The following is a 12,961-nucleotide window of genomic DNA, read 5'->3' on the forward strand; positions in this document are numbered from 1 at the left end:
TACAATACTATATAGAGTTCCATCATCATACGTAAAAAAAATACAGGATTTACTGAAAAACCATTTGGTTCCAATAGTTTCAATGAATATATTCCATCCATGTGTCTACTTTTACTTACTTTACCACCCAATCCTAACAAATATAGCTGCACCAAACTGTGTAAACCTAGAAGTTACAAATGTCTCTCTGCTGCTTATATATCTGCCAATGTTTGCATTCATAACTAAGTCGATCAAATATACAGTATTCTGGATGATAACATGATAGTTATTTCTGAGACTTATCAGAAGTTGCTATTATACAGAAGAACCACTAGGTGGTGCTAGTTATGTGCAGCCTAGCAATGTCACAGCCCCCTTTTCAATGACTGGAGCAAACGTTACCAAATTTAAAGGACTTTAGTTCAGAGAATGCCTTGAGCAACCAGTTCCTGTGTGCTTAGTTCATCTCTGCAGAGCTTTAGAGCCCCTGTATTAAAGAGCCTCATTGGCACTGGATCTGTTCATTGCTTTCTCATATTGGAATTATTTCCCCCATTTAAGAAAATGAGATATCCTCTTGTTCTGCTCTGGTCTTCCAGTTTGTTGGGATTTACCTGTGGAACTGGGTTCTTGTATCAGTTCCCAGCATCCACTCTGCAGCACAACTATCCTGATCAAAATTCAGCATCCGCCAGCGCAAGTTACTCAAATCGCAGGTAAGTGAGATAGATGAGTGCACTTCTATTCAACTTTTATAGACTATGCTTGAACATATTTAGTCATTTTTATTTGCATATGATAATGCACAATTGTCTAAAAGTAATTCTTCATCTAGCAAAGCAAACGTATGCTTTGATTTAAACAATTTTGTACATATGGTATATTTAAAGGGATTCTCAGTTATTGAATGTATTTATAATAGACCTAAAGACATATAGATGTAGCTGGTCATGGCTATAGAGGGGGCGGTTTTATTTGTATCAGTGGATGTGGGGTATATATGTAGAAATGTACATATTATGTGTGTGGGGTGGGAATTTACCATGGGGCATTAGGTGACTACTAGAGATGAGCGAACCTGGAGCATGCTCGAATCCATCCGAACCCGATCGTTCGACATGTGATTAGCGGTGGCTGCTGAAGTTGGATAAAGCCCTAAGGCTATGTGGAAATCATGGATATAGTCATTGGCTGTATCCACGTTTTCCAGACAACCTTAGAGCTTTATCCAAGTTCTGCAGCCCCCACTAATCAAATGGTGATCGTTCAGGTTCGGATCGACTCGAACCCGAACCCGGTTGCTCATCTCTAGTGACTACCTGAGCTGCTCATGGAGGGAGGCTGACCTGGTCCGCAGCCCTTTGGTCAGATAGAGTACTCTTCTCAAACATCTTTTATTCATCCAAATCCAGTGTCATCACAGCTATAGTGGTTGGTAAGAGCCCAATGACCTTTAATATCCAGAATACTCTCAGATCACTCTTCATCATTCACATAGAAGATCTGTATGTATATAAGCACTGGCTTCACCACATGTTGCCCAAGTCAGATATAGGTACAGAATGAAGGCTATATGCAGGTAATTTTACAAATTATTGGGCAAAAATATAAAAGGTAACATATATAACCAATATACCTATCAATGAAATGCATAAGTACTGGTACTGATAGATACTAAATCTATAATCACTAATCTAATTTCCATGTTGGAGTAAGCAAAATGAGAGTGGGATCCTGTGGGTTGCGCTGGGAATTTGCTGCACATTTTGTCATGTCTTTGTATATGGGACCCAACATGCCAATATGTTCAAAAATATGTATGTGATGTTTATTGCAGTTACCCAACTTTATAGGTTGTCAGTACATTACCATTGACCTACTTTGTAGTGATGTAGTTGCAGTTGCTCTGCCTAAACTTTTACCACGGATCGCTGTCAGGAAGCATGCATCGTGAACCTACATGAACTCCACTGTCCCGAAACCACTGAAGTGAGAAAGCATTGGTCAGCATCTGCTTTGCAGTAGTTCTCCCTCTGGCCTCTAGAGGGGAGTGTTGCTGCGGGATGTACAGCATGTTCTGTTTCTAACTAATGTATTAAATAGGCCCGTAACCTGTTCTTCATTTTTGTGGGGTCTGTGACATTGTTTATGCGTCGTAACATATTTAGCAGTTTTACAACTATATATATATGTTTCTTACTTTCTAGACCAGTTTATACTTAGGTATCCCTTTCTGCATGTCGCCTTTCATTTTACAGAGAAATATCCATATCTGGTAAATACATTATTACAATATAAATGATTAAATAATTAATAACACTGAATCGTATATTAACAGTAGTAATATTAATAATAACACTATAAAAAAACAGCATTCAATAACCCAGAATGGATAATAATTGCTCATTTTCCCTGTACACATCTTCAATAAAAAATAAAAATAAAAGTTTTCAACTGGTGTCAGAAAGTTATACAGATTTGTAAATGACTTCTAATTAAAAAAAAAAGCCCTCAAGTCATCCAGTACTTATCAACTGCTGTATGTCCTGCAGGAAGTGGTGTATTACTTCCATTCTGACGGGGTGCTCTCTGCTGCCACCTCTGTCTGTGACAAGAACTGTCCAAAGCAGTAGTAAAGCTCCTAGAAAACCTCTCCTGCTCTGGTCAGTTCCTGTCACAGACATAGGTGGCAGCAGAGAGCACTTTGTGAGACGGGAAATACTACATCACTTTCTGCAGGGCATACAGCAGCTGATAAATACTGAAAGGTTTACGATTTTTAAATAAAATATTTACAAATCTGTATAACTTTTTAACAAAGTTGATTTAAAGAAAAAAAAAATCTTCGGATTACTCCTTTAGGGAAAAACATTATGGAGTTACCGTGGAATTTGCATTTTTAATTTTTTTTTTATGTTAGTCTAAAAATTCAAGTCAAAAGTGCTTACAGGTGTTATCTAGAGGTAAATAATTGCATCAATGATCTTATTTCATAAAAAAGGCGAGTTACTAATAGAGATAAGCCAATTGCTCATCTAAATGAAGACAAGCGCTTGATCAGCGCTCTACTCATCAAGTCGGCTGGCTGGCTGTCAGCACTGCCTCCCTCCCTGCCATTTCTCCCTGGATGCCGGGAAAAGCTGCATCCAATTCTGGGAAACTTCTTCCAGTTTCTCAGGATTGGATCCAGCTTTTCCTTGGCACCCGGGGTGGAGCTGCAGGGAGCGGAGCAGCGCTGACAGGCAGCCGACTCGATAAGTGGAGCACTGATCAAACTAAGCTCTGCTCTTTATTTAGATGAGAGATTCGCTCATCTCTAGTTACTAAAATACTTGTTATTCCAGTAGAGAACTGATCCCCATTTGACAACACAATCTCTCGCTCCCAGAAGTTTTTTCCGCTTTGATAACTGAGCAGGTTTACCTCTCCAACATCATCAGAGCACATTGCAGCTAGGGGTAAAAAAGAAGAACTACCAAGCAGCTCTGCTCTCCTTCCATATGGGGACTGCCCCTTTGGCACAGGTGACCCCTTTGTTTAGATCCACATGAATCAGCAAACTCCTTTCCAGCCCTCAGCCCCCTGCAGAAGAGCAAGTCAGTGCTTCTGGGCACAAGCCTGTGCCCGCTACTACACAGGGCACCTCCTCACACCATCCTCTTGGTGCCAAGAGTCCTGCCATTTATCACCAAGCCCTCCTCTCCCTGGCAGCGTGGTGTGTCAGCACTACCACATATGTCAACTTACCACTACTAGGCCCACTCAAGACCTGTTCTCATATCTACATCCTTTTTTAGTTTAAAAATCCTCAAGACTTTCATTCTTGTCAATTTAAAGCTGAGGAGTTAAGAATATCAGGTATACATGACGGATATACAAGGTTAAAAAGACATAAATAAAAATAAATCACACCCCCTGAACCTAGCATTCACACCCCTTTCTGAAATAAAGTTCCTGCCCACCTGACTATTTAGCAAAAAAGTAAAGACAATTAATCCCTTAGTAATAATAGGGGCATAGCAAGAGAAAAAAAGCAGCATTGGAATCAGGTCATCCTAGGCTATAAAATTATATACAAACCTCAATGTTTTATATTGGCAGCTTGTCCCCTTTAAGTGAATAAATGAAAAGCTATGTTTTAGGTAGACTGTATTTGTACTTTTAAGGATATCACTGTGTTCCACTTAATAAACATACTGTATTTGTTTGCAATATTACGGGCTTTGATCCTGACTTTCCAGTTTCTGATGGGCAGCTGACTAATATCTTATGTCAGTGCAGTTAAAGGTCACTTGCATCTATTTCAGGAATTTCAGGAGCTTCTGTATTGTGCTGGGAGAGAAAGGTTGGGGCGTTTTTCAATGAAGAAAACACCATGTTTATGTTTATGACACATAGGGGGAGATTTATCAAACTGGTGTAAAGTAGAATTGTCTTAGTTGCCCCTAGCAACCAATCAGATTCCACCTTTTATTCCTCATAGATTCTTTGAAAAATAAAAAACCGGTGGAATCTGGTGGAATCTGCTTGGTTGCTAGGGACAACTAAGACAATTCTACTTTACACCAGTTTGATAAATCTCTCCTATAGATCAGAATAAATATATCGAATTGGGTAAACATATAATAAATCAAAAATAATATTATAGCTTAAGTCTGGTCTTTTCCTTTAAAGACATTGGAGGTGTGAAGTGGTTCATATCTCATTTATGCGTCCCTATTTACCACCCAACTCAAGGCTAACTCACTCCCCGTGCAGATTTGTGGAGTGCAATGGAAACTGCAAAAAGCAAACAAGTAAGGGCTGACAAAAGTGTACGTGAAAGTGTAGATAGAAAAATAGCAACTGCTGGAAAGATCAGGGGACCAAACACAGCACACATGTTCTTATGTTATAGCTGCCTATGATGACGACGTTTAGTCTCTGAAGTGTAAGTTGTTGTATGATGGTGAGATCACAATACCAATGTCATTACCACTTTAAAAATATTGGTCATGCCAGAAGGGACTATTGTAGGTGTATGGGGAGAGGTAAATACTTGAATTGTTTAGACCTTCTAGATTTTCTAAGGGAAGGGTAACCTAGAGGAAATGATGTCACTTTTATGGTGTCTGGGACATATCTAGGACTGTCAGATGGAAAGCTCTTCTGTACAAGTCAGACCAGAGAAGAAAACTGTAATTCAAAAAGACCTTATAAAATTGAGTGTTTTCTTATTTTTATAACTTTGATATATTAGCAGGTTACCTAAATGTTGGTTTTGTGTCATGCACCTAGGTGTTTTCTTTTAAGTTGTTTCTGGGAGCATTTTATGCCAGGTTTCCATCTTACATAAAATGCTACATGTATGGTCCTCCTCTGTCAATATGAAAGTCATTACGTGGACCACAGGTGTGTTTTGCTCATACCACCCATTGAACTTTCTGTTGGATTATCCACTAACAGAATACATCATGTATGACTATATTTGTGGAGTTTGTTAAAAGAGAGATAAAAAAACCTAGTATTTATTAATAACAGTAGTTAAAGTAGTAGTAGTAGTAATTTATTTATGATTAGGGACTAGAGATGAGCGAACCTGGAGCATGCTTGAGTTCATCCGAACCCGATTGTACGGCGTTTAATTAGCGGTGGCTGCTGAAGTTGGATAAAGCCCTAAGGCTATGTGGAAAACATGGATATAGTCATTGGCTGTATCCATGTTTTCCAGACAACCTTAGAGCTTTATCCAACTTCAGCAGCCCCTGCTAATCAAATGCCAAACGATCAGGGTCAGATGGACTCGAGCATGCTCGAGGTTCTCTCATCTCTACTAGGGACACATAAATGTTCATATATGGCTGGGTTGTGGTGTGAAAAAAAGTCATACTCACCTTCCTGATCTCCCACAACTTCTGTTTAACACTCATCCCTGAGGGAGAGATGAGCCATTTCAGCAGGATCTACTTACCCAGTAAATTTCGAATGAAATCAGGCCAGGAGCTGCAGGGGGTTGGGCAGAGGAGGTGAGTACCACTTCTTTTTTTTAATTTTACACCAGCTCCAGCTATATATGATATATATTTATATATATGAAACATGTTATGTCCCCAGTAGGGATGGTCAGAACCTGCCGAGGTTCGGGTTCGTACGAACCTGAACTCTCGGCAATGATTCCCGCTGTCTTCCTCCTCCGTGCAGAGGGTCGATACAGCGGGAGGACCGCCTGGAAAGTTGGGATAAAGCCATAGCCATAGGCTGTATCCCAGTTTTCCAGGCGGTCCTCCCGCTGTATCCACCCGCTGCACGGAGCGGGCAGACAGCGGGAATCTGATGCTGAGCGTTCGGGTTCATACGAACCCGAACCTCGGCAGATTCGGACTTTCCTTAGTCCCCAGACAACAACTTTAAATAATAATGGTTATTGATGCTGCATCCATCTATGGGAAATGTCAAATGTTGTGTAATCATTATGTGTATTTGGGCACTGAGAAGATCTCCCACTGTATACGCCAAATATACATATGTCACCAATTGTAAAAAAAAAGGTATACAGCACAGCATATGTGCTATTTTGGAATCCATGGGATCCCCTTGTTGTGGAAAGCATCCATTACATGCCATCTAACCAGATTTTAAAAGAACACCTATTTTGGGGGTACATCAGGTCCTCTATATGGTATGAACACCCTCTGTTTATACTGAGATTTTCCTGGCATATGAGCCAGACTTGCACCCCAAATGTTTGATGCGCAGAACTTTATTCTTTCCCTCCATTTACCATTTCCTTGCAAACTCTTATTTGCCATGAATGAAGCCTACTAAAATGTCTGTGCAGTGTTTATTACCCACAGGGGTAGTACATATGTCAAAGCTGGAGGAGTCCTGATCTACAGCATGCATGTGGCAGTGTACCGTGTTACTCTTCTGAGAGGTAGGGAATTGTGACTTAAACCCCAGAATGAAGAACTTATAATGAACTATGTGAATCAAATTAGCATTCTCTGCTGTGTGTCTCATTGTCAATGCATACCGTCCGCACAATCACTAATAGCAGCACATAAATCTTATTTGACAAGTGAACAGACCTGCACATCTGTAAGTGTATACGCATGTATTGTTTATGTCATTTACAAGGAGTGTTATGGGAAGCATTTGTCATACAGAAATATAAGACTTCTATATGAGAGTGACAGTCGCGGTAACGCAGCGGTGACCTTATTATTTGGTCAGTGAATCTGAATGCTTTGCTCAATACCTGCTCTATGTCAGACAGCATTAGGATGTGAGTGCAAATTGCCAGTTCACGTTCTCAGCTAATGCTATCAGCAGTACATACAGCTTATAGGATATTATTCCGGATTCATATGTAGGTAGCATATCATAATGGGAAAGTATTTGTAGAAGGAAAACGTATGCAGCCTGATACTGTATGATTTGCTATATTTGTATATCAATACTAATGTCTTCTCATGCAGTTACACATGCCAACATGCGCTGTTATTGATACCATCTTAAAGCAAATGTAAGACTAAGTACATTTTAACATGAACAGACTGATGCTGATAGCTTGTTTTTTTTTTTTAACCGCTGCCCGGTTCCCAGGCACAACGCAAGTCTATTCCTGAGCATCGGCTAGGCATGGAGCACTGGAGGCGGGCAGGCTGCCCCCCATGTGACGTTCTTCCCTCCCCTCTGTGATGCGGCTCTATTGATTCTAATGGAGTTGCATCACAGAGGGAACTGGCGGGCCTGCCTCCACTGCTCAGGAATAGACTAGCACTGTGCGCGGGTACTGGGTAACAGTTCAAAAAAAAGACCACCAGCATCCCCGCGTCGGTGCCTGTCTGTTTATGTAAAAAAACCAAAGTGATTTGCTTTCAAAATGATGTGCAGCCACTCATTTAAACAAGAATCTTGTAGGTTCACTATATAAAATTAGTGAGTGGCTGGATGTGTTTATATGAATAGATGAGAGAGGATTGCGCTTATGTTTTGTGAATACAAGGTCTTGGGTATCTGAAAGGATCATGCGCTTGGATCTTCTATTACATAAGTACATGTGCGTCTTTATATGCATTGGAAATAAGGGGATAGTGCATAATCAATGACATTGGTAATTTGTTTTTATACAGTATATCCATGCGGCATTATGTGGGCTCTTCTTTCCTCTTTATACACACTACTTGGAATAATCTGCTCTGTCATATGCCATGGGGTCATGGGAAGCCAACACATGTGGTATTGGACAAGACCTGGTTGGTGAAAGGGTTCCCTTGAGAAAGCTGCCCCATACTATTGATACCCTAAATCAGGCAATTTGGTTGTGACATCCCCTCTGTCAGGATCATAACATAAGCTTTTTTTTAACCAAAATTATTATTCATCACGATCTAAAAGAGAACCTGTAATCACTTTAATTCTGGCCAACCATGAGTTCTCAGGGTGGTTCCAAGGTTTCATCTTCTTGCCCCACCAGCCTTGATTGATAGATTTAACCCTATAAGTCTGGTGGAGCTGGAGGAAGCCGCCAAGACCTGTCCTGATGACTCGGGTTCCGGCAGTATGAAAGTGATGACAGGTTCTCTTTAAAGGGATGTGTCATCATAGACAACCCCTGTTACATCAAATCTGCAGCCAGACAGACAAATTATGGGAAAATATTGTAATACATGGTAGTTCTGAAGTAATACACAGACAGCTTGAGACTAATAGCCGTGTGAGCTTCTCTGTACTCTGGCTCATATAGCGGGGTCCCAAATGGGAAACCCCATTTATGACATCCATATGCCATAATAGCACATATCTCATAAAGACAACCCCATTAATGGACACATTAATAAATGTGCGGATTTTTTGTGAGCTGAATCCATGAAAAATTGCTTGTGATAACGAAAAAGAATCCGACAGAAAAGACAAAATATTCCCTCCCTGCTCTTTCTTCTTTTTTATTGCTGAGATTTTTCCTTTCTCTTGTTTCTAATTATATTTTGTATGTCTGGAAGTCTTCAATCTATTATTATTATATAAATCAATGTTTAACATATAGATAGTTTCTGAAATTCTTCAAGGATGGGAAAAAGCCAAATAAGAACTTCTCAAAAGTAAAAGCTTGAAAAAATAAGTCTGCGGGCAGTAATGCAGACCACATGCCATGTCATCCTTTAACCTCCTCTCTGCTTCAGTGTTATTCCTACAGTGGAATATAACAAAAGAAGGCTATTGTTTTATCTTTCCTGCTCTGGAAAGCACCCAAGTCTAACATGAAGGACCTCCATAGTGATAGTAATGGAATCTGCTTGTTGTGATATATGATAGAGCCTTACTATAGATTGATGAAGTCTCAGCATGATCATAAAGCCGTAACTCATGCTTTCCCAATACTTAGTGATTTGGTCATCCAGTGTTTATCTTTACAAAGATTAGACATGTTTTTCAATGTATGCTACACAATTTTATGGAGCCAAAAGGAATTTCGAAAAACCTATGTATTATTATATTCATAATGGTTGTTATAGGATAGCTGCACATAGAGGTCATGGAATTAATGCCAGAGTTCTGGAAAAAAAAATTATATACTGTATTTTCCGGCATATAAGGCTACTTTTTAATTCCAAAAAACTTTTTAGAAGCTTGGGGTCATCTTATACGCCGGGTATGGTCACTTAATACGGTGGGGGGGCTAAAAAATGGCCGCATCCCCACTGTATGGGGCGACCACTATAAAAAAAACAAACAGATAACTCACTTCGGGCCGTTTCCGACATCCACGTGTCTCCTGGCCTTTTCCCGGCGCAAGCAGTGTGATGTACATTGCCCGCACCGCCCGATTCTTAAAATCTCCTGAGCAGCCGAGCGTCTCACTGGAGAAGCTTAGCTGCCGGGAGAGCTGGAAGTACCCGAAGCCTCTGTCATTCTCCTAAAGCTCTCCCTGGAGCTGAGCATCTCCAAGCTTCTCCGATGAGACGCTCGGCTGCTCAGGAGAGCTTTGGGGATCCTTGGCACAGGCAGTGTACATCACACTGCCTGTGTCGGGAACAGAACAGGAGACACGCGGATGTCGGGAACGGGCCCCAGGTGAGTTAACTGTATTTTTTAAAAATTTAGCTGCAGTTAACCCCAGGGCTGCGGTCAGGCAGAGGTTAACATTTTCCGGTGTATAAGGCGAACCCCTGACAATCTTCTTAAAAGCCAGGGGTCGTCTTATACGCCCAGTCACCTTATACGCTGGAAAATACGGTACATATGTATGCTGTCTGAAATTTGGGATATTGGCTGAAAATTTCACCAATCTTTGAAAGTGAAAAGAGAACTATGAGCAATAATTGACATGACTAAAGTAAGAAAAATACATGATTACAGTGCTGCATTCCCATTTCTGCAGGATTCTTCTTAGAAGATATCTATTTGGTGTGGTGGTCCTTGGCTGCACCCACTACAGGAATAATGTAGTAGTACATGAGGGTTATTCAATCCCATAGCTGTCCAGGTAATACCTCTCCTGACCTGACGCCAGTACCTTAGGGTACTAGATTGGCGCTCGTTTACTAAGCCCATATGCGGCCCGATAATCATGTAGCAGGACTGTATATAAATTATTGGTTATGATTGTGCAGCCCTAATAAGTGTTAAATAATAAACTTATACTGACAGTGATTGGGACAGTGGAGCGGCCAGTGATTGGTTGAGCGGCCTGTCACTTCAGACACTGTGGGGAGCTGGCAAAGCTAGCAGGACATGAGGGAGCGTGGAGAGTAGAGATGAGCGAGTAGTGAAATATTCGACTTTCGAGAATTCGAATTGAATGGCCACTGTGATTCGACTATTCAAACGAATATTCGATCCCATTATAGTCTATGGGAAAAAAATTTGTGGCACTTGGAAATCCAAATTCGACCACTTGGAGGTCACCAAGTCCCCCATGAAACCTCCCTAAACGATGGGAGCATGCCTGGGTGCACCCAACACCCCAAAATCGCAGTATAATGCCACTCTCCGCAGTTGCGAAGGAAAAATATTTGCGAAAGTTTTGCAAACGTTTACGGCAATGTTCACACATTTCCTTCGTATTTCTTGCGCAGCGTTACATACATGATTCCAATGTGCGTCCGTAGAGCTTCATGTTATTCCCGCGTATCACCTGTCATGCTGTACGAACATTACTGGAACAGTATGTATGACGTGCCTTTTTCTGGGCTACTGGAACAGTATATATCAGGTGCCCTTAATGGGCTACTGGAACAATATGTATCACATGCCTTTTACTGTGCTACTGGAACAGTATATATAATGTGCTCTTAGTGGGCACCTGGAACAGTTTATATCAGGTGCCCTTAGTGGGCTACTGGAACAGTATGTATAACGTGCCCTTAGTGGGCTAAACCAAGGACACCATAAGTCACTTGTACACACAGGGTACTGGAATGAATACACCTGCTGCTGCTGTTATATCATCTATTCCTTAGCACTGAGAAGTGCTTTGGATGCAGAGATGACATTTTCGCTGGATCGTAGCCCTGAAAAGGACTTTTGGGGGCTGTAGTAATCCTGCCTAACCAAAACGCTACTAAAATCTCTCTCTCCCTTCTCCAAGATCTCTCCCTGGCTAGGTTGAAAGCGCATCTGCACTTGAGAGGCGGGAGACAAGTATTTAAGATTCAAGGTCATGTGGTTCAGCCATCCAATAAGGGTAGACGCCATTTTCGCACTGCGTCCGTACTCCCAGGGTCCCTCACAGCCTCCCTGGATGGTGATTGGATTAAAAAAAACGCCAACTGCGATGGGAGGGCTTTCGAATGGTTCCCACATATTCGTCACACTACTCGATTGAATTTGAATCTTTCGAATACCGCAATATTCGATTGAATACCATCTCGATCGAATTGTATTCGCTCATCTCTAGTGGAGAGGTATGTACTGTAGAAGTTTATTATTTTCTTTACACATTCATCAGCCCTCAGCAGTGCATCACTATTACACATAGCAATGTGTGCCCAGTGGCCAATGATTTTAATAGGTCAGGGCCAAAAGACATGACCAGCCGATGATCGTTGTCATCGACTGTAATTATTACACGGAGCTAAGATCTGCCGAATCGGCCTAATTTGGCAGATTATCACTTTGTGTAATAGGGCCCTTATAGCTGCCTGGCAGAGCTCTCTGATACTGTGCCCAGGAGCCTCTGGCAGGGTCCTGACTCCTTGTAACTAGGCATGAGAAGGGGCCGCAGCGGCATGTACTCACTACAGGACTACATGGTGCTGGGACCCTGTCATTGTTTAGTAAATTTAGAGGACTGTGATGAATACATCTGTCAGATGCTCCTATTTTATTTAGAATTGGAAGTCATGTTATAAAATTTAGCTGCATTTGTATGTGGTATGAAAGGCTGTTTTATCAGTTTACAAGTGACAGGAGTCCTTTAAAAAGATGGTTTTTTTTATTTACTCTACACACAAAACATTTTTGATACTCTGAATAACCTTTAGCTTTAGCGACTTAACCGCCTGTTAATATACAAATAGTTTGTGTGTTTTCCCTCTTTAATGATAACTGTTTGGTCTGTAAGATGTTTCCTCTTCTTTCTTTGGGCTGTATTTATCCTCTGTCTCCTGGTCTCATCATCTAAACTAAAAGAGTAAACAAAATGCTCATGAAAACGCGTGTTTAGTCTATAGAAAGAAGAATACTGTAATAAATGGGAGCAGATCATTCTGATCCTTTTTTCCACATTATTTGCCACTTCTTACATTTATATTTATGCATGCCATGTGTTTTTAGTTCCCTCACTATGGTACACAACTATTTCTTATTATGTCTGTATCAGGGGCTTAACCAAAGCTTGGCACGCAGCAATACTCGCCAAGGGACTTTTGTTGCCAGTCACAAGAAGGCATCCATGCCATGTCATGACATAGTGCTGGTAAAATGCCCTGGACCCAGCAGTATGGCAGTGTGCTGGGGAACAACTTACAATACGGCACCACAAATTGCATTTGGA

General features: G+C 41.1%; 1 protein-coding gene across 1 annotated transcript in view; it reads left to right on the top strand.

Moving 5' to 3' along the window:
* Positions 1 to 428: 428 nt before the first annotated feature.
* The window catches only part of COL26A1 (collagen type XXVI alpha 1 chain), a 280,252-nt gene continuing 267,719 nt past the window's right edge, over positions 429 to 12,961 (top strand). The window contains exon 1 of the mRNA XM_069944702.1: positions 429 to 698. Coding sequence (XP_069800803.1) covers positions 547 to 698 — 152 coding nt within the window. The 5' untranslated portion in view covers positions 429 to 546. The remainder of the gene's footprint in view (positions 699 to 12,961) is intronic.

The sequence above is a fragment of the Dendropsophus ebraccatus genome, chromosome 11, assembly GCF_027789765.1.
Source record: "Dendropsophus ebraccatus isolate aDenEbr1 chromosome 11, aDenEbr1.pat, whole genome shotgun sequence".
Lineage (NCBI taxonomy): Eukaryota > Metazoa > Chordata > Amphibia > Anura > Hylidae > Dendropsophus > Dendropsophus ebraccatus.